We start from the raw sequence: 22,480 nt of genomic DNA, 5'->3' as shown, positions 1-22,480 counted from the left end.
CTATATCATATGTAACTTTTTGAACAATTTTTAGCTTTTTGTTATAAGTACCTATCTCAAAATACAAACTAAAACTTATAAAATAGTAAATAAGACTGTGTGTTATTGGACTCTTTTTAAAAACTCTCTTACCTGCTTATGAAAATAAATAAAATGTTAAATGTTCTTTGAAATCTTTTCAAACTCTGACAGTTCGCCTGTAACTCAGTTCTTCCCTCTTCTGTGTCAAGACATAATCACTATCAATATTTTGGTGAATATTTCTTTCAGTATCATTTTCTATACCACTACTTCTGTTTAGTTGTTGTAATAGTAGCAGGATTGGTAGTAACACACACAAAAATTGAATCAACCTAGCCCTACTCTTTTGCTACTTGAATTTTTCTTTTAACTGCTTTCATTTATGAGCTGTAAAGTATTCCAATCTATAAGTATTATGCAAATTACTTAAGAGGTTTCCTTTCTGTGACTGTTTGGGTTGCCGCAATTATAAAACTTGGCCACAGTGAATGTCTTTTTGCGTGTACTTTTATGAACTTTAAAGAGTAGGGAACAGTTTTATCTGAGAAAATACGTATTTCAGAATTTTTCATTAATCTACTTGCTCGTACTCTTACCTTAATCTTCATATTGTCATATTGCTGCAGTTGCTAAAATATGAGAATATATAAAATTAATAGTTTTCCTACTTATTTAAAGTCATGCTGAAGATTTTTATAAACTTTAAATCTTTTTATGTCAATTTTTATTTCATTAACAGATGAATTTAAAGGTCATTCCTTACTACAAGCAGCCAGAGAAGCAGATCTAGCCAAAGTGAAAAAGACACTTGCTTTGGAAATCATTAACTTCAAACAACCTCAATCTCATGAAACAGCATTGGTAAGATTTTATTGTTAATTCATTCCTTGAGATAAGCACAAAATATAACCTTAAAGTTACTTCAGTATCTGAAATGCCAGGAATTTGCCTTTTAATTTTGGTTATATTGATTTTTTAAATTTGGATCGGGGCATAATTCTTTTTATAGGAGAGAAAATAGACATTTGTGAACCTCAACTTGGGAATTATTTTTTATCTTTGTCTTTGCACTGCCTTATTATGACAAGTCTAACTTGGGGCCAATGGTTTCATAAAATTTATTTTTTTCTTTATTTTTTGATTTTACTTTGCTTTCATAAAATTTAAGATGTAGTTTCCCCTGAAGAATCTTTTCCTCATCACTGTCCTCATTAAGGCTCAGGTATAAAGCTGATGATTATTCTTGAATTCAATGCTTTAACATCTGTATTGCAGACCTGTAAATATGGTGACCAGTGCTTTCATAAAATTTAAAATATAGCTTTCCCTGAAGAATCTTTTTCTTGTGGTTATTAGATAAATAATCATATTTGCTTTCCTTAGAAGATATCCAACACCAATAGAAGGTCAAACTTTAACCAGTATCTGCTGAAAACATTGAGAGAGTCACAAAACTGAAATGGGCCACTGTATATTCATTTAAATTCCTGACTCTCAAACTCGATTCACATTCATTGAAGCTGTACTGCATTATGCCCGGAAGTACCCAAAACCACAGAATAACCCTGACCTGCTTTCTTGGAGGGTTTTTTAATTCACTATTAAGTAATTTTTTACTTTTTAAATTTTATACATACGTGGTATAGAATACAAATTTTGTTAATATTAGTGTAAAACATGAAACTTCTAAGAATACTTGTTCCGCTAAGCTTCTTCAGGTCTCTCACCTTCTTGCCTATTTCCTGGGCCACATAGACATTCTCTGTTTCTATTGAGTGTACCTCTCTGGAAATGTTTGAAAAATATTGACTTATGTGTCTGACAGCCTGTGATGGATTGAGTAACTTAGTTATTGATTTCTGTAGCTTTGGAGAGACAGCATTCTGATGCCTTGAAGAGAATATATAGTGGATAATTATTTATTGGCTGACAGAAAAGAAATGAAGTCTCTCTTAACATTTAACTAAGAGCATAATTTCACCTTGGTTTAAAGACTTGTGTTTTATATCTCCATTGTATTCAGAAGGAATTATTACCATCTCCATAATTTAAAATAAGTATGTTCTTATGTTCTTTCGTAAAATATGTTCTAAATAATCAGCAGATGCTATTTAATTCTGATGTCTACTTTTAAATAGAAGTTTATTTTATTAATTTAGTTGTATTTATTTTATAGCACTGTGCTGTGGCCTCCCTACATCCCAAAAGAAAACAGGTGACAGAATTGTTACTCAGAAAAGGAGCAAATGTTAATGAAAAAAATAAAGAGTAAGTGTAATTACAGAAAGAGTTGTTTAGTTCTAAAAGAAGAAATACAATGAAGTGAGAGATAAAATTATCTTTTCCTCTGATCCTCTCCATAGTTTCATGACTCCTTTGCATGTTGCAGCAGAAAGAGCTCATAATGATGTCATGGAAGTTCTGCATAAGCATGGAGCAAAGGTAAGGCACACACCTGAAATAACGTGCCAAACTTTGCCCCAAGTATTTAACTACTTGTAAGACTGTTACTTTTCTGTCTTAACTTTTCTGGAGATATTAATTTTATAGAGGTTTAATAGCTTGTATTTGAATTCATAGATTCTACTTTTAAGCTTGTTTAATAAAAATAATAGCTTCCCATGCACTTTCCAAACAAACAAGCAAACGAAAATCCAAACAAAAAAAATTCAACAAATGATGCTACAGTAAGGGAATACTCACATGGAAAAAGAATGAAATGTGACCCCAGCCATACAGCATACAAAGAAAAATAAAATAAAATAAATAACATATGTTTCTTTGTACTTTAATGCCATTCTTCTACAAAGCAAGTAAAATGTACCTACAGTTTTGTCATTTGAAATAGATCTCAACCTAACATTATTTTACATTAATAATAATTTAAGTCAATTATTTATTTATTGTTTTTGTATGCTGTATGGCAGGGTCACATTTCATTCTTATTTTTCATGTGAGTGTCCCATTATTGCAGCACCATTTGTTGAATTTTTTGTTTGTTTGTGTTATTGTTGGTTTCTTTGTTTCTTTGGGAAGTACATGGGCTGGGAATTGAGCCTGGATCTCCCACATGGCAGGTAATTATTCTACCACTGAAATAACCTCGTACCCCCAATTATATATTTTGATAGTCAACATTTCAATTGTTATTTGTCAGAAAATTATTTGTATATAAGATAGTCAAAAATACATCACTTAAAAATGTCTAAGATATTTAAAGAACTTTTGTACTTCAGGTTGTTAATGATATTTTTCTCAAATAGTCTGTATATTAAAGAAATATAAAATTAATAATTCTTACTGGCGTTATCTGAAACTGTGCATCCTTGAGGGAAGAAGAGGGCAAACTGATTGTTTTTCAGAAGTGACTGAGACTTGTAAAGTTTTAAATCCTCAAAGGTGTATATTGTAAAGCAGTCATCTCCAAAGTTGAGTGCAGACATCCTGTGGAGCATACAAGACAGGCTTTTGCATACTGGAATTTTAATTTATTTTTATTTTAATATAAAAAGTTAGGAATTACTAATATTTAATACAGAGATTGATGCTGGCATCCTTATGAGGACTATTAGTCAGCTGGTCTGAATCATGTCAGATATCAAGGTTTCTTAAAGAATAGGAATTTCATAGTCTGGAGGAGTTGATAATCGCGAACTCACTCATGTGTTCATTTTCAGCATGTTGTGACTTACTGCAATTTATATGTGTCCAGACGAGTAGATTTATGGGTGTTATCCTATATGGTAGAACCTTTATAAATAAATTACTTGGTAATCAGAAGGAGTGACAGGGATAAATCTTTTATATCTTACAGAGAACTTTCTGGTGATTTCATGGGATGGCCATTAAGGAATTATCATATTTGTACATTTTTCTTTTATGAAAATGGGAGGACTCAAAATTTTCTGAGAGTTCTGTGATGACAGAACTTACTTGTATGTAGTCTTTTTATTTTTTAAGAAACATAATCAGACCCTTAAGGGTAAAAGTTATATTTTTTTAGAGTGAATGACAAAGCCATTGCTTTTTAAAAGAAACTTTAAAGCATAAAAGAGCATTTTGAAATGGAAAATGTCTACTGTTTTTTTTATGTTGTTCTTGGAAAATGATGTAAATGCTTCATGTCTAAATAGTTTTAAAACTTGAAAACAGAATTTTCTAACTGTGTAAAAGTCTTATTTTGTGTTTAGGTGTTTTTTGAGCTTATTAAATATTATAATGCAACACCTCATAATAAGTTTACAAGAACACTAGGAAAGAGGAATTTTACTAGTAGAATTTCAGTTAAAACCTCAGCATAATTAGTAAAACATGTTAAAAATAAGCATTTAGGAGGCATGGCTAATGCAGTTCTTCCGTTGGTTCCACATTCCCATGTGATGTCTTTTCAGCTAATGCACTGAACTTAGAATCAGACCCTCAAGTCCCTCCATCAGAATTTTTTTAAGATTAACTTTTTAAAAAATAGAGTCAGAAAGGTATTTTATACCATTAGTAATTAAAATTTTTCAAAATTTTCAAAAATACAAAATATGAAATGTTTATTTCATCTCTACCTCATGCATTGTATTTTCTATTTTTACATGTTTTATGTTGTAATATATTAGTGCAACACTGCTTACTTATAATTTATAAATAAGTGCATATATTGAGAGGGTTCTCAAAATGTATTTCATTCATATGTTCCTGATTCCAAAATTTTGATATCACTGCTTTAAAAGAACAATTGAGGCATATCTTTAATTTAAAAATCAAGATGAAATGAAATGAAAGAGAACATAGCTCAACAATTGATTAGTTATTTTGTAGGTACAGCTATTACATTTTTTTCAGTATAAATTATGTCTTATTACTTTGTCAGGCAGAAAATACTAAGCTATGTGGGTTTTGCTGTACCTACAAGTATTGTATGTTTATCACTGACTTATTTTTTTAAATATGGCATTTATAGTGCTCTTGAAGAACTAAGAACCATGTTCTCCATTTAGGGAAAATAATGTCTATTTATTGTCTCCCATGATTCATTTTATTTCATAAAGTTCCAATGAAAAATAAGATTATTTTGTAATTTATCTTTGCCAGCATTACTGTAGGTTGGCGTTTCTCAGTGTTTTCTGTCCTTCACGTGCACAATGCTTTCTCATCAATAGTATCTCATTTCAGCATTTGTATAGTTTTAACCACCCTGCCCATGATACAGAATCAGTTCTATATTAGTATATCCTCCCTAGTACTCCTACTACAGTTTAACTAAATTGAGAACTTCTACTCTTAGGCACTATAAAAGGGAAAGAATCATTCAGTCTGATTTGTGACCCAATAGATACCAATTGCCTATCCTTCTGTTCACCCATCTCTGGTTCCAAGTCAGCAGGATATACCTCATGTTAGGATATGCTTTTCATTTTAGAATCCTCCACTTTCTAGCTTTGTGACCTTAGACTTACGATCTCTGAACTTTAATAGGTTCATCAGTGGTATATGGGTATTAATATGTCCCCTACAGGTGTTTTAGTAGACCTCAAGTGACCTAATATATAGCATTAATATAATACCTGATACAAAAACAATGCTTTGATCATTAGTATGAACTTTTTTCCATATTTGTCTTTCAAACACTTATATTCTGTATATAGCCCTTTAACTATAAATTTTTATTTAAGACATATATATCTACTGCCTTTATAATTTGCCTTGATCCACTAACTAATCCACTAATCCACAATGCCTTGATCCACTAAGATATTGAGATGCAGAATGACCAAGACTGTGCGCTTGAAACTGTGGAAATTTAATGCAGTTACCTAACACGAAGCTAATCTTAAACCAATTTAGCAATGTTAGTAATGACGAAGTAAGAGAAAGGTGGAAACTGCTTATCAAGGAATAATTGTATTACTTTAAAACGGATTGGATGTTAGAATGGACTTAAAAAATGGCCATACCATTAATGAAAGTTTAAAAACTAAATAGAAAAACTGGCATCCTGTGCCTTGATAATGATTTTATACTTGGAGTTGATGTGATAGATATTTAGTAAAACTAGCGATTAGAAATGTAATGCTAGAATATGGCAGAACATTTAGGCTTAGAAACATCTATACTAATAATAAATTGTAAAAGTGAGTAGCGTCTCCAGTAGAGAAAACATAGAGGTGAGTTGTGGTTAAGGAAAAACTTTAGAGAATTACCCATCCTTATAGACCAGTAATGGGAAAAGAAAACTGCATAGTCTATCACAGTATCAACTGAATGCAGTGGGAGTATGAAAAAGAAACCGGTGATTAGTGCTACAGAGAAAAATCAAGGTGAACAAGAGTATTTAGTTTGGCAGTGAGGGCTTTGGTAGCTTTTGGAGGTGATGTTCCAAAGATAAAGGTTTGTATCGGTTAGGGTGTTGGCAGTCAGTATATAGCACATTCAAATTGGGTAAATTGAGAAAAATTTAATGAATGAATTATTTACAAAGGTGTGGGCAAGGTTTAAGGAAATCATTAATGGTTAAGGTAGTATCCCAGGACTAGCAGCAAATCAGAACATGTTATCATCCTTGGGAGTGAAGGAGGAAGGATTGGGGGAAAGGTCACTGGATCCATGAGATGGTACCCATATTGAGAAGACCACCTGACAGCAGCTGTAGCCTTTGATGGAGAGTGTGCCAATTTGAATCTGTTGTGTACCCCAGAAAACTCTTGTTCTTTAATCCTCATTCAGTATTTCTGGGTGGGATCTCCTTGATTGTTTCCACAGAGATGTGACCCACCCAGTTATGGGTGGTAACTTTTGATTAGGTCATTTCTGGGAAGATGTATCTCCACCCATTCAAGGTTGGGTTGCATACTAGAGTCCTTTAAGAGGGATGCGTTTTGGGAAAAAGCTTGAGTGCAGACAGAGCCCACACAGCCAGAAACTTTTGGAGATGCAGAAGGAAAACGCCCCCAGGGAAGCCTTATGAAATGAGAGAAAGCTAGCAGATGTCATCTCCATGTGCACTCCCAATTGAGAGAGAAACCCCAACTTCATCAGCCCTTTCTTTGGAGTTAATTTATCTTTCCCTGAATATTTTAATTTGGACATTTGCATGGCCTTAGAACTGTAAACTTGCAACTTAATAAATTCCCCTTTTAAAAGCCATTCTATTTCTGGTATATTGCATTTGGCAGCTTACATATTAATACAGAGGGATACATCTAACCCATATTCCTTATGGTCCTACTGCCACAAGTCTCCTGCCAATGCCTCACATTGGCCAAACCCAACAAAAAGTTGAAGAGCAAGGGAGTCCATTGATGTTGTCCATATACATGATTTTCCCAGGACACAGAGCAGGGAAGAGATTAATGTTTAGGGATCTGAAGAGGCAAACAGGCATTATTCAGCAAAAAGTCAGAAAACAAATTATTAGAAAAAAAAAGGGTTATAAGAAAATGGAGTATTAACCAACTTACTTAAAGAGATCCAGATTTACTAAGAGTATATTTCTGTGCCTTAAAAATAATATTGGGCAGTGCAACAGTCGCTCAGTGGCACAATTCTCGCCTGCTATGCCGGAGACCCAGTTTCAATTCTCAGTGCCTCCCCATGCAAAAAAAAAAAAGTCATTCTAAAAAATAATATTAAAAATTATATCTACTATCTGCTTTACAAGTGTAAAACCTAAATAAGAGAGACATGTAAATTTTTATCCTTTATTCTCCAGGGTTTTTTCTTTTCTTTCTTTATTAATATTAATCTACCCTGGCTTTCTGCATGCTTTTACTATTGCATTCTCTGCTATAGCTATTGGATAGAACTTAAGCCCTAACTGCATATGTTATTAAATCTTAAAAAGAAAACGTCTTATTCAGAAGCATTTTTTTTTAATGTATAAAAGCACTGGTTTTTAACTCATTGTAAGCATTTATTAAATGCATGGAACATGAAGTTGCTTTTGATTGTTCATGTCTTACTTTTATAAGTTTATTTGATTTATATACAGGAAGAAATTGTGTCAATTGTAACTGGCATTTAATGGGCTTATTTCTCACGTTGAGAAATAATCAAGAATCTTTTTTCTCTTTCAGGAAATGTGTTAGTTCATTCATAAGAATTTTATTAATACTATTCTAGAGGTAGACTGATAAGTAGATCCTGTTAGCCCAAAGGGATTGTTTTAGTTTGTTAAAGCTGCCAGAATGCAATATACCAGAAATGGGAAGAACTTTAAAAAAGGAATTTATTAAGTTGTGGAGTGTACAGTTTTAAGGCTATAAAAATGTTCAAAGTATGGCATCCAGAGAAAGATACCTTGGTTTAAGAAAGGCCAATGAGCCTGAAACACCTCTGTCAGCTAGGAAGGCACGTGGTTGGCATCTAGGGGGTCTCTGGCTTCTCATTTCAAATGACATCCCCATGGACATTTTCGTTCTGCATCTCCAAAGGTCTCTGGTTGTATGGGCTGTGTTGGCACTGAAGCTTTTTCCAAAATGGTTCCCTCTTAAGGGGCTCCAGTAAGCAACCCCACTTTGAATGAGTGGAGACACCTCTCCATGGAAACTGCCTAATCAAAAAGTACTATTCACAGTTAATGGGTCACATCTCCATGGAAACATTCGAAGAGATCCCACCTAGCAATATTGAATTAAGATTAAAGAACATGGCTTTTCTGGTATATAAACAGTTCCAAATCAGCACAGGTGTTAAAGTGTTTTTAATGATACTTAGATCCAAAATATCCTTCACAGTTCAAATAAGATCTGAGGTTTGATCATTTCAAAATAAAGTCCAAAGAAGCCAGTGCCTTAGAGATATTTTGGTTGCAAGTAACAGAGACCAACTGAATCTAGATTAAGCACAAATGGAAATCTATTTTATACTTATGTGATTGTATATTTATTACTTCTGTGGAATAATCATATGGTAAGTGTATAGAATGTTTGAATCTGATCAAAGCCTTCTTTTAAGGAATTTGAAATCTAATAATCATCTTGTATAACATAGTCTATTTGAATATATTTTAAACATGCTTGCCAACTCCTTTTATGGAACTCTTTTGATCATGTATAGGAGACCCTCTGCTTCAGGAGAGGCTGAATCTGAACCATTTGTAGTACTCATTGTCCTCATTAGTGATTGGTATAGGGCATAGGACATATTTCTGTCCACAGCCATAATGAGAAATCTGTTGTGAAAGGATTCTTCTCTTTTAAAATAGATGTATGAAACTTCCTTTTTGGCCTTACACATGATTTTGTGGAGATGATAGGACATGATTTTGTTGAGATGATAAATCGTACTGCTACAGTCATCTTTTGACCACAGAAGAACAAGTCTGGGGACCCAAGACTTAGAAATCTAATAAGTTTATATAATTTACCTTTAGTGAGGAATAATCCTTTCTCACAAAAACTCTTCTTGAATATCTCTTTAATATTTCCTTGTCTTTTATCCACTGTTATTTCTAGATAGGTTGTACAGAGTAATACCATATTGTTCTGGCTTTATTATTCTGTTTGTTGCTTCATTATCTTATTCACTGACTATGACTTCTTGAACTGCTTCACCTTTGTTGTCTGATAAAACACTCCTTAGATATTCTTTTATTTGCTGTGATACTTTTTAGAGTTTGAGGAAATAATTTTTTTATAATAAAAACATATGTATGCATTTGCTAAAGGAGAGAATTTTGTGTTACACTGGTTTGTCTTGTACTTTATCTAGGGAAACTTCTTTTCTGAAATACTTAAGAATATCTTAACACTTATAGGAATGAGTAAATGTCTTTTAGGTATAGAATAGACCATAGGGATGATATAAAAAAATGTTTGAGTTTTTAGTCTTCTAGGATTAATCCGTCAGTCCTCAACAAATGGTTGGAATTTTTTCAGCTAAATATAAAAAGTTTCTTTTGTAAATTAATTGTAATGGCAGTTTATACATTGTTCTACTGTTTTTTTTTTCATTCATTCAGAAGACATTTATGAAACTCCAACTATTTCCTAGACATTGTGTTTCTTTAGGGTAAAGGTATAGGGAAGGGTTACTTTTAAAACTAAGCATAGTCATTACTTTAAATAACTTAAAACTTACATATAGCATCAAACACAGAGCCTAATCTTAGTTGGTGATTAGTATGACAGTCCTATTTTAAAAGACTGCATAGGAGATGAACAACTCAGTTCTAATTTTGAGAGGTAAGTAAATACTAGGGAAAATAATGCAAATCAGACAAAATAGCATGGTATTGTACAGTGAAATTACACTCAGGACTTCCCCTCCAAAAGAAGAAGGGACAGGGAAAGAAACAAGAAAAACTAATGTAAATAAGTGGTGATATATGCCCACTATTTCACTCCATGAGTATGTGCCCCCAAGAAAGTAAGAAATGGGAGATTTAAATCTGCTGTTTTCCATATTGCACTCAGTTCTGTCATATATATTTCTAAGTTGTATATTGCATATAGTATGTTTTTAATATTTAAAGACACTATATAGTGTTTATCTGGTATTTATTTGATCTGCTTAGACACTGGAGGTAAACTGCTGGCTAGTATTGGATTTACTAAGAAACTTTATATCTATCTCCACTATAACATTTTGCTAAGATGTTTTAAAGGGTAATCTTGCCAAAGGCTTTTGCACTCACATTAGAAACTAATGTTTTTATAAAATGGAACTCCAGTGTATTCTAATAAGGCTGGAGCATACTAGGCCTATCAGATTACAGTGAATAATAAAAGTAGAAAGGAAGGTAGCATAGAAGTAAATTTTGGTGGTCAACCTGATTTGAAGGTGCTGAACAGATCATTTTGAGCAGAAGAATAACTTTGTAAAATCTGTATTTTACAATAGTGATTCTCAAGCCATGTTCCCATGACACAACAAGCCTGGTTGGGGATTTCTATCACTACAATTAAATAATTTCTTATTTGATATCTAGAAAAATGTGGTGATCAAAGTGTTCTTAACTTTATTTTTTTCTCCTTTGGTGAAGATGTAACAAAGAAATATTCATAGGAAAACTCCAGAAATTTAGTTTGGCAGCTTGTGTTTCCTACCAGTATATGCTGATTGCCATGCTTTTATGTTGCATATGTGTAAACAGTCATATTTTTCTGCTGGCAAATGTGATAGAATTAAACAGGTCAATATATGATGGTGAGTTTTATGAATTCTTAACTGAATGAGCGCGCCTGAGTGTGACAACCTTCCCAGCAAGAAAGAAAAATTGGAAACACAGAGACCAATTGTCTCGAATCTTTTTCTTAATCTCATTTTGGTGGGCATGAACGAATGTTTTTAGTAACTCCCAATCAGCATATATTTGAGAATTTGCCATGTGCCCTTAATAGCAGCTTTCTCAAGGACCCCGAAAAACTATATAACACAGTCTCTAATCTCAGTAATATTAACTGGTTAAGCAAAAACTGTCCCATTGTTGTAATAAAATAGTTAAGTACTAAATTGGCATATGTGCTCAGAAAAGGAAATCATTGAGACTTCTGGTAATAAAGGAAGACTTCTTAAGAAGAGGTGAGACTTGAGCTGGATCTCATGGTCCAGAAAAGCAAAAAGAAAGGCTTTTCTGAAAGAAGCTACATATACAATAAGCATGAACTTTGATTTGACTGAAGTAAAGGTGGTTATTGCGGAATCCAGGAAGGTTAATTAGGTTCAGGTAACTTGACCAAATTATGAATGTAATTCATAATTCCAAAGCTTAGCATTGTTTTAAGCTATCTTAAAACTAGCAAAAATGCTCTTCTCCTGGCATGACTCTTCAAAGTTTCAAAATAAAATTTTGGAATCCTCAAATGATTTTTTGGTAAAATGTGTTTTATAATTAAATTAAGGTGTTTATTATAATTTTGTATCTCCTAAAATTAAGAAATGTAATAAACTTCTTTGACTAATTTCACTTACCCATTTTGTTGTTTTAAATTCTGGGAACAAGTTTGGTAGAATCTATTTGGTAGAAAGTATTTAATAGGCAGTGCAACGGTGATTCAGTTGCAGGATTCTCACCAGTCATGCCTGAAATCCGAATTTGATTCCAGAACCTGTTTATCCAAAAACAAAAACAAAAACAAAAAAAAAGAAAGAAAAAAGTATTTAATGAACTTCTATGTGGCTGACAGTGAATCAATGCCCTCATCAATGTTGCATTCTGGTTTTGAGGGACAGTGAGGAATGGAGGTAAATAGGAAGAGATGGCATATGTTGTAATTTTCAAAAAAGATGGTCAGAATAGGTTAACTACAATGATGCTGTTTCTTCAGAATCAATATACAATAATGAATAGACTGTGGCATTTTTCAGCTAGCTTTGACAATTTTTTCTCAAAAGAATTTGTTTGTTAAGGTTGTAAAAGGAAACAAAAATAGATGCTTATATCTATGTGCCTGCCAAATGATTTTTCAGATGAATGCACTGGACACCCTTGGTCAGACTGCTTTGCATAGAGCTGCCTTAGCGGGTCACCTGCAGACCTGCCGCCTCCTCCTGAGTTATGGCTCTGATCCCTCCATCATCTCCTTACAAGGCTTTACAGCAGCACAGATGGGAAATGAAGCAGTGCAGCAGATTCTGAGCGGTGAGTTAAATAGTATTTTTTATGCTTTTTGTTTCATTTCTGCAATTATACCCAGGAAAATTTTTCACTACTTGTTTTTAGGTAGCTCTTAGAATATTTTCTTCACTTTCATTTTCTTCCCCCCTGCCTTTTCTCGCTTGAAATTTAGCCTGTGGGCCTCTCCATCTCCCTTTTTTGGTGGGGAGATATTTAGGACGTGGGGTCAAGATAAGGAAACAAATACTCTCTTTAATTATTTTAGTTTTTAATTTAAAACCTGGATCATAGGTGTTGTAATCAAAGGAGAACTAAAATGTCATACAAACTATTATATTATGGTAGCTCTAAAATTTATCAAATAAAAAGTTTACAAATTATTCATATGATAGTGACATTTAATTTACTAGCATACATAAGATTCTGACCTGCGTTTTGTAATTCTTAACTTCATTGCACAAGTATTAAATTATCTTGTCTTTTCTAGTTTAATATAACATCTCACTGAATGTTACAGTCCATACCTAGTATAACGTTAGATATTTTAGCTATTTAGTTTATTGAGGGAGATCAAACATAAATTAATATGAAAATAGGCACTAGTTTCCTAAGCCTGAGAATTAGAAGAAATAACCCAGTCCATCTACTGAAAAATGATGAACTTGATACAGAAGAAATTTAGTTTAATAAAGTCTTCTTTCACATCCCTTTAATTTCATTTATTGAATTTATCTGCTATATAATGACATGTAACAAACTGAAAGAGTAAAATGGAAAAAGATATATAGCCTGGGAGTCAGAAGTCCTGGTTGCTTTTTTCTTCCTATAGTCTGGTAATTCTTAACTCTCTCAGGCACAGTGCCCGTTTTATATAATAAATAATTTATAATAACCCCATTTTTGCACAGAATTGAAATTCATAAATATGATCAAACTACACAGATAGCAAAACTCTATATAAAATGTCCTTACTGTAATATAAAAGAGGAAATAAGTTATAATAAAATAATTTATAGTTATTATGTAATAGCTTGGACATGACAACAAAAATTGTGACTCCATAAATTTCTAGGCCCCAAGAGGAATAACCCGGTTGAGAATCACTGCAAGAGACTGAACTTTCCAAAGCTTATGGAGCTTATGATTTGTGTTATTAGGCCTAGATTTGAGCTAACCAGCCTCATAAGAGTAGTTGTGTAACAGTGTAAAAGCTATTGATAAGGATTTATTTTCTTCTTGCTAGTTCATTCTTAGGTAGTGATTATTCTGGTTCAACCTTATGTGATGATCTATCTAAGACCTATCTCAAGTCATCTTTACTATAAAAATGAAAATCTAAATAAAAGAATAAAATTCCTAACTAAAGAATTTTAAACTTGAACTATTAAAAACTTGTCTTCATTAACTTCTTATTTCTATAGACCACTAGTACTTTTATTTTAAGAAGATATCACTCCTTGGCTAAGAAATATGTTTGCCTTCCCAGTAAATTCTAATAATTTTTAAAAGTTGTGATTTTAGATAAATATTTTAAATTTTTCTCATGCGTTTTACTGACAATCACTTAATTCTGAATTTTAAGTTAGTTTCTCTAAGGTATAACCATAAATCAGGCAAACTATAACTATTGTATCAAAATTTCTAATAACTTTATGCATAATTCTAGGCCAAATTGGGGGGAAAGGATTGAATAAATTTAGGCAGATTAGATCCATATAATGCTTTCTAAATGTCCTCTATATGAATGCAGTTGGAACATATGACTTCTAGTAATTAAGTACTGAATCACGTGGAATACTTATCTTCAATTATTTTGGTAATTTCGTTTAAAAAATATATTTTTAAAATAAAACATAATTTAGGTAATGAACTAGAACATGTCACAACTTTTTAGTTTAATTCTTCGTATTCTTCATTGATGTGAAAAGATAACTCAAATAATAGAATTGTATCATAATATTTTACACTTTGAAAGGATTTTTAGAAATGAGAATGGTTTCTTTAAAAAACGAACATAATTTTTTAAACTAATATTTCTACCAGGAACTTGTGTCTGTGGACTGTGGACTAGCTAACCTTTACCTGATTTACTAATCCAATTCCAGGTTATAGCTATAATGAGTCCTGAAAGTACGCATCAGTCATACCGAATGTATAAGTTGTTGGGGTCTTGTTCTGGGCAACATGTTAAAGATTCGTTTAAAACCACCTATTACTGCCGAATTTGAGATCCATTTTTAGCAACCTGAACTTTCAACTCTCAAGTCTGTAGTTACCAATGGTTTAGATAAATAAGTTTTAATTATAAAGTCTTGGCAATATTTGTGCCAAAATTAATGTCACAGTGAAGAAGACGATATAAGCAGAGTTTTATAACTCAGCATCATTTCAGCAGATTTGACTTCTTTCTCTAGATTTGCTTTCTCTGTACAAATATTCTCTAATTTGCTAACCTCTAATACATATGGCTGAATTTAAATTAATTAAATAAAATTAGTTCCTGAGTCACACTAGTCACACTTCAAGGGCTCAATAGCTGCACATGGTTAATAGCTAGATTACTGTAACAGCACAAATGAAGAGTATTTCCAGCATCATAGAAAATTATTTTGGACTTTGCTTCTAGACCAGATCTTTTCTCTTGGCCTGAATTCTTCTCATTGTTTATATATCCCAGCATGGAAATTACATTACTTTCATCTAATTGTTTGAATTCATAGAATTAGGGGTGCATATAACAGCAAAATTAAACATTGAAGTCCCCATTTGCTGTAGCATGTCAAAGTGAGCCTCCAAGTAACAAGGAAGGTGTCAGTGGCTGAGAGAGTTTGACTGAGAGAGTTCAAATAGAGTCGAGAGGCTGAAAGTCACTCTTACACGTGCTTCAGTTAGACATTGCTACCTATCATAACTTGCCAAATCCCAACCAGAACCATTCCACCCAATCCTAAGAATATGTAGGTCATTATATAATATTCTAAAAAGGTTCCATGCACTGGGATAACTTTCCCAACCTACAACCTCCAGGTGGGTCCCTGGACCAGATAAGGCCTGAAACTGAAAGGGACCAGCCTCTTCAGAACATCAGCTATTTCCAATCCCCTATCCCATATTATCGACAGCCCCTTCCAACATGAAAAAGTTAAAATAGGCATAGCCCAAATACCCCTAAAGAGTGGGAGAAATATCAAAGGTGATGGTGGAGTTCTACAGAGAAGGTAGGATTTAACCAATGAATATGATAGTTGAAAGTTCTAGTATCTTATAGCAGCTAGGAGTAAAAACCTAAAATTATAGAATTATAACTCATACCAAACTCTAGAATCTCTTCTATAATTAATTGTTGCTCTGTGCTTTGAAATGTATTGCTTTTTTTTTTTTACATATGGTATTTTTCACAAGAAAGAAAAAAAGTCGATTGTGATGATGAAAATGTGTATATGTATTCCTTCTAGCCTCCAATGTTCTGGAGCAACTAGAAGGAAGAATCTGAAATCATGAAATGGTAGTTCATGTCACACTCTCGGGTCTGTTCTGGAAACTACTTGCTGAAGAGTGCTTTGAAAATTAATGCTTTTTTCTTTCTTTGCTTTGTTATATATGTTATAGTATACAATAAAAAATAATAAAAAAGATCAAAGGTGATAGTGGAGTTATACAGAGGAGGTCGGGTTTAACAATTTAACAAATAGCTATGAGTGTGATATGAAATATCATTATACTGATATTTCTTTTAGCCTACAGTACCTTAGAGAGGCTAGAAATTAAAACCTAAAATTGTGGAATTGTAACCCATACCAAACTTTGAAATCTGTTCTACAACTAATTGTTGCGATGTGCTTTGAAATTTATTGCTTTTCTGTATATATGTTATTTAAAGAGAAGGAAGAATATAATAGAGAAGATAGGATTTAACAAATGAGTACGACTGCTGAATCATTATATTGATATTTCTGTTGGTCTCCAGTGTCTTGGAGTAGCTAGAAGAAAAAAATGAAAAATTGTGGAACTGTAACCCATACCAAACTTTAAAAACTGTTGAGTAACTACTTGTTAAAATGTACTTGGAAATTTATTGCATTTTATGTATATGTTATATTTCACAACTAAAAAAAAAAAGTAAACGCCTAAGATCTGTTGCTTGTTCTGAAGTACTGACTAAACAGCCAGAGATTTTTCTACAAGAGCTTTTTTTTTTTTAAATAACAAAACTGCCTTTAAACCTTTGAAACATCAGTTTTATTTTCTTTTGCTTTCATTCTGGTGAGTAGAGTAGGATTGGAGAAAAGAATAGAAAGCCATTTCCAGCCTTTGACCCTAGGTGAAGTCCTTAATTTCACACTTTACAAAATCCAGTGTACTTATACAGGATTTTACTGTTGCAGAACTTTGCATATCTGTTACTTTTCTTTTGTCTGTGTTCCCCCTTTAACTTCATTTATTATATCCCTTCTTTTTAATGTGCCTCACTTTGTACAAAACTCCTATGCTATATATACTTCCTTTCATCTAATAATTTATTCACATTATTTCTTAACACAAATCCATTCCAATCCTGTTTAAGATTTATGATAGATGCAGAACACTACAATTTGTTTAGTTATTAATATCTTTAAATAACTTCTTTATTTTCTACTTGCTGATTAGGACTGAGGATTTCTTTCTCATAGTTCCCCAAAACATTCTTACATTTGCTTAGAATTCTGCTTGATTGTAAAATTATATTCTTTGCAAGTCAGCCTGCATCAAGATAGGTAAGTCAGTTTCAAATAGTTCTTAGAATTCAGAAATTTGGCTGTATTAATTGTATCCTTCAAATGCTAGAATCTAAAAATATCTAAACATTTAATCTATATATGAAATAATTGTTGTTTTATTTTGTTGAAGTACTGAACTAAAAATGTTATTTATAGATATTCAAAGGGTGTTTCAATGAATTTTAGCAACTGCCAAAATCACTGTTACAGATAAATAAATATACACACCTTTCCACCTGTAAATGCAATATTGTATTTATACAGAATGGAAACAAATGAGACAGGAAAAAACAGATTACGGACAGGCAAAGAGAGCTATCATTTGATATACACATTGAACTCAATATAAAATAGCACAGAAATCAGTTCAGCAATGCTCTCTGAATGTTCTCTGTTTGAAAAGGAATATGAAGATGAGCAAGACTTGGTCCTCTTTCTCAAAGATTCTATGAACCATCAAGTATAATATAGCTCTCTGTCTTAAAGAAGATTTGTTGAAAGTATGCCTCATCATATGAAATATTCCTTTTCCTCCCATAATCTTAGCAATTTTGTATATTTATCTTTAATTGTGGTGAAACATATTTAACATAAAAATCATTTTAACAATTTTAAGTGGACAGTTCTTTGATATTAAGTATATTGATGTTACTATACATGTATTTCCATACTATTTTCATCATGCTACCCAAAACTTATGCTCATTTAGCAATAACACCCCATTGTTCCCTCTCTACACACCTGAATACTACTATTCTGCTTTCTGTTTCTATGAATTTGTTTATTCTAAGTATTTTGTGTAAGAGAAATCATATAATGTTTGTTCCTTCATTATCTCGTTCATTTCACTCAACATAATATATTCAAGGTTTATTTATTGTTTTAGTTTGCTGAAGCAACCGAAATACAATATACCAGAAATAGGTTGGCTTTTACAATGGGGATTTAGTAGCTTACAAATTTACAATTGGAAGACTACGAAAGTGTCAGATTAGGGCATCAACAGGACAGTACCCTCTCTAAAGAAAGGCTTCTGGCATCTGAGACACTTCTGTCACATGAGAAGGCACATGGTCAGCATCTGCTAGTCATTCTCTCCTAGGTTTCCTTGCTTTCAGCTTCTGTCCTCAGTGGCTTCTTCCCTTTGCTTCTGTAGATGTGTCCTTGTCTCTCAGCTTTTCTGGTGCTTCTCTTTATACTCTCAAGGCTTTTTCTGTCCTTTATCCTCTCGTAAAGGACTCCAGTAAAATGATGAATGAGATGGATCACATCTCAATTGAAATTACCTAACGGAAAGATCCCACCCACAACAGACCTGCACTATAGGAATGCATTAAAAAAAATGGTCTTTTCTGGGGTACATAACAGCTTCAAACCACCACATCCATGTTGTAGCATATACCAGCACTTCTTTTTATGGTGGAATAATATTCCGTTATTTGATATACCACATTCTGTTTATCCATCTGTTGATGGATGTTTGGGTTGCTTCCACCTTTTAGCTATTCTGAATAATGCTGCAGTGAACGCTGGTGTACAAATATCTGTCCAAGTCCCTGCTTTCGTTTCTTTGGGATATATACCTCGGAGTGGAATTTCTGGTTCATATGGTAATTCTATGTTTACCTTTCTGACAAACTGGTTTTTTTCCACAGTGGCTGCACCATTTTACATTCCAACCAACAGTGCACACGGGTTCCTATATATATATATCTCCTCACCAACAACTATTTTCATGTTTTTTAATAATAGCCATCCTAGTGGGTATGAAGTAATATCTTATTGTAGTTTTAATTTGCATTTTTTAATGGCTGATGATGTTGAGCATCTTTTCATATACTTATTGACCATATTAATATCATCTTTGGAGATTTTCTATTCTACTCCTTGGCCCAAGCTGTCTTTTTATTATTTAGTTGTAGTTTTTTAAAAATATATTTTGGATTTTAATCCCTTATCATATATATGGTTTCCAAATATTTTTTTCATTCTGTAGGTTTTCTTTTCACTTGGTAGTAATGTCCTTTGCATAGAAGTTTTAAATTTTGATGAAGTCCTATTTATGTATTTCTTTTGTTGCTCATGCTTTTGGTGTAAATCTTGCCAACCACAAGGTTCTGATGATAGTTCCCTATGTGTTGTTCTTTTTTTTGTTTGTTTTGCATAGGGAGGCACCAGGAATCAAACCCAGTGCTGAGCCACTGTGGCCCACCCTCCCTATGTGTTCTTGTAAGAGGTTTTTTTAGTATTAGCTCTTATTTTTAAGTCTTTGATCCATTTTGAATTAATTTTTGTATAGGGTGAGAGGTAAGATCCTTATTCATTCTTTTGCATGTGGATATCCAATTGTACCCAGCACCATTTGTTGAAAAGATTATTCTTTCCCCATTGACTGGACCTTGTACCCTTCAGTGATTCCTCATTGTCGAAAATCTACTAGCCATAGATATATGGATTTAACTCTGGACTCTTAATTATATTCCATTAGTCCATGTGTCTGTCCTTAGGCCAATATCACACTTTTTAAGTTAATGTGGTTTTGTGGCAAGCCTCAAGTCTGTGTGTCTGATAAGATAATGCAATCTCAAATCTGAAAAAGACTTTGAAATCAGGAAGTATGATTCTTTGAAATCTTCCACTTTGTTCTTTTTCAACATTGTTTTAGCTGTTTGAAGCCCCTTGCAATTCCCTATGAATTTGAAGACCATCTTTCCCATTTCTACAAAAAAAGAAAAAAATTGCTGCTGTAATTTTAATAGGGATTGCATTGAATTTGTAGATCACTTTAGGCAGAATTGACACCTTAATACTGTTTTCCAATTCATGAACACAGAGTGCCTTTCTATTTACTTAGGTCTTTAATTTCTTTCAGCAGTGTTTTGTAGTTTTTAGTATATAAATCTTTTACCTCCTTGGTTAAATTTACTCGTAGGTACTTATTCTTTTAGTTGCTATTGTAAATGTAATTATTTTGTTGATTTCCTTTTCAGGTTATTCATTACTAGTGTGTAGGAAGCCAACTGACTTCTGCGTGTTTATCTTGTATTCTGCAACTTTGCTGAATTTCTTTATTGGTTCTAGTCACTTTCTTGTGAATTCTTTGGGATTTTCTATATATGGTGGTCATGAGATCTGTGATAGGGATAATTTGACTTCTTTCCTTTTGATTTAAATGCCTTTTAATTCTTTATTTTTCCTGATTGCTTTGACTAGAACTTCCAGTACACTGTTGAATAACAGTGACAACATGGGCATCCTCACCTAATATGGAAAGTTTTCAGTCTTTTGCCATTGAATATGACATTTGCTATGAGTTTTTCATAAGTGCCCTTTATCATATTGAGTAAGTTCCTTTTCATTCCTTGGTTTCTGACTTTTTATCATTAAAGGATGCTGGATTTTGTCAGATATTTTTTCTGTGTCCACTGGGATGATCGTGTAGGTTTTTTTTCTTTCGTTCTCATAATGTGTATTAGATTTTCTTATATTAAACCATCCCTGCACTCTTGGAATAATTCTCACTTGGGCATGGTATATAATTTCATCTAAATATTTTAGTACAATAATATAAATACACTTTATCTGTAATGATAAAACAATTTATCTTCCATGGAAGAGTTCTTTTAACTTATTCTATAAAAGCAAGTCTCTGGAACAAAGTGCTTTAGTTTAGGAAGATCTGAAGTATTTCTCCTGAAATCTGATGTCTTTTCATATCATTGCTTGCTCTTCCCACTTTGACAAATGGGCTCAGAAGAGGTGTGTCTGATCATAAGATAATGCAATCTCAAATCTGAAAAAGATTTTGAGAGATCCTAATGCTCACTTTGTAAGTTTATAAACTAAGCTGTTACGTAATTTGTCCAAAGTAACAGATAATAGGGTACAGTCTAAATTCTAGGTCTCTTGGACTTCAATCCTTTTGTATTATAGGAGTGTCTAGGCTCATGTATATTATGAAAGCTACATTTAATGACCATGAATATACTCTGGGTAATATATTATTACTTTTCTTTTTAAAAACCCATTTTATTTGGGCCAATATGAAATGAATTTTTGCTCTGTTTATATTGGATTAATCACAAATTAATCATTTGTTAGCCTCATACTTCTAGATTTAACAGCCTGATTTAATTATATTATATTTAGCATTTGTGTCACATCATCCAATTATATAGACTTTTTAAATTGCATTTCCCAGAACTCATTTAATAGATTTGAATTAAACAAATGTCTGTGTTTAGTGGGTCTTTTTGTTCTCTGATTATACTTTTTAAGCTCACCCTGGTTTTAGGAGTAGCTTTATATATGCTGAATTGAGACCAAATAAGAAAGGCTGTATATTAAGTACTGAAAGTGAAATGGCTCTCCTAGGTTTCCATAGCAAATTTTTTTTTATGTCAACGCTTTGCTATAACACTTTGAAAAACCGAAGTATCATAAAGATTTTCTTGATCTTATGGTCCTAGGTTTTGTACCCCACCCCACCCCCATATTTTTTTTAGAGTAAGACAGAAAACTTATTGAGAACACATGTAAGAGGACATGCGGGCACTCTTACAAAGACAGAGGTGAGGGAGGTAAAATGCCGTAAGTAACATTTTTATTTAAAATAAATATATTTTAAAAATTAGAAGAATTACATTTTTCTTTCTTTTTTAAATCTCTTTATCATCCAGCTTAAAAAAATCTGTCTGCTACAAAGAAATATTTGGATTTTTTTCCAGGGAAATTTTCCCTTCATTGGCCAGTTTGGATATAACTTTGACACATTCTCATAATAAAATCATTTGAGATTTTTTTTTTTTAAACAAGAAGCGAGTAAGAGAAGCTCTTCCTGAGCTTTCATGAGGAGGAACTTTATCAGTATTCTTGTACTTCATCAGTATACTTCAGAATTTCCTTTGGCTTTATTAAAGACTTACAGTGTTTTGGGCCACACTCTTGAAAGCTTATTTTGCTTGCTTATTCCTAAGAGTATAAATGGAGGGGTTCAATAAAGGAGCCACTGAGGTAGGTATTGAGCACAGCTGCTCCCTTATTGAAGGCGACTCCTACTTTGGCTGAAGGTTTTATGTACCTGAAGATGCAATTGCCATAAGAGAGGGAGATAACAGTCGTATGAGGAACAAGTGGAAAAGGCCTTTTCCTTTGC

At 32.7% G+C, this 22,480-nt stretch overlaps 1 protein-coding gene across 2 annotated transcripts in view; it reads left to right on the top strand.

Annotated features, from left to right (window-relative positions):
• Positions 1–22,480, top strand: part of TNKS (tankyrase) — a 293,729-nt gene that overhangs the window by 210,692 nt on the left and 60,557 nt on the right. For both annotated transcript variants that reach the window (XM_077144426.1, XM_077144427.1), the window contains exons 9-12: positions 761–882; positions 2,198–2,289; positions 2,385–2,463; positions 12,421–12,592. In XM_077144426.1, coding sequence (XP_077000541.1) covers positions 761–882; positions 2,198–2,289; positions 2,385–2,463; positions 12,421–12,592 — 465 coding nt within the window. The remainder of the gene's footprint in view (positions 1–760; positions 883–2,197; positions 2,290–2,384; positions 2,464–12,420; positions 12,593–22,480) is intronic.

This window comes from Tamandua tetradactyla, chromosome 26 (assembly GCF_023851605.1).
Source record: "Tamandua tetradactyla isolate mTamTet1 chromosome 26, mTamTet1.pri, whole genome shotgun sequence".
In the NCBI taxonomy this organism is placed as follows: Eukaryota; Metazoa; Chordata; class Mammalia; order Pilosa; family Myrmecophagidae; genus Tamandua; species Tamandua tetradactyla.
This window is presented reverse-complemented; position numbering and strand designations above follow the sequence as displayed.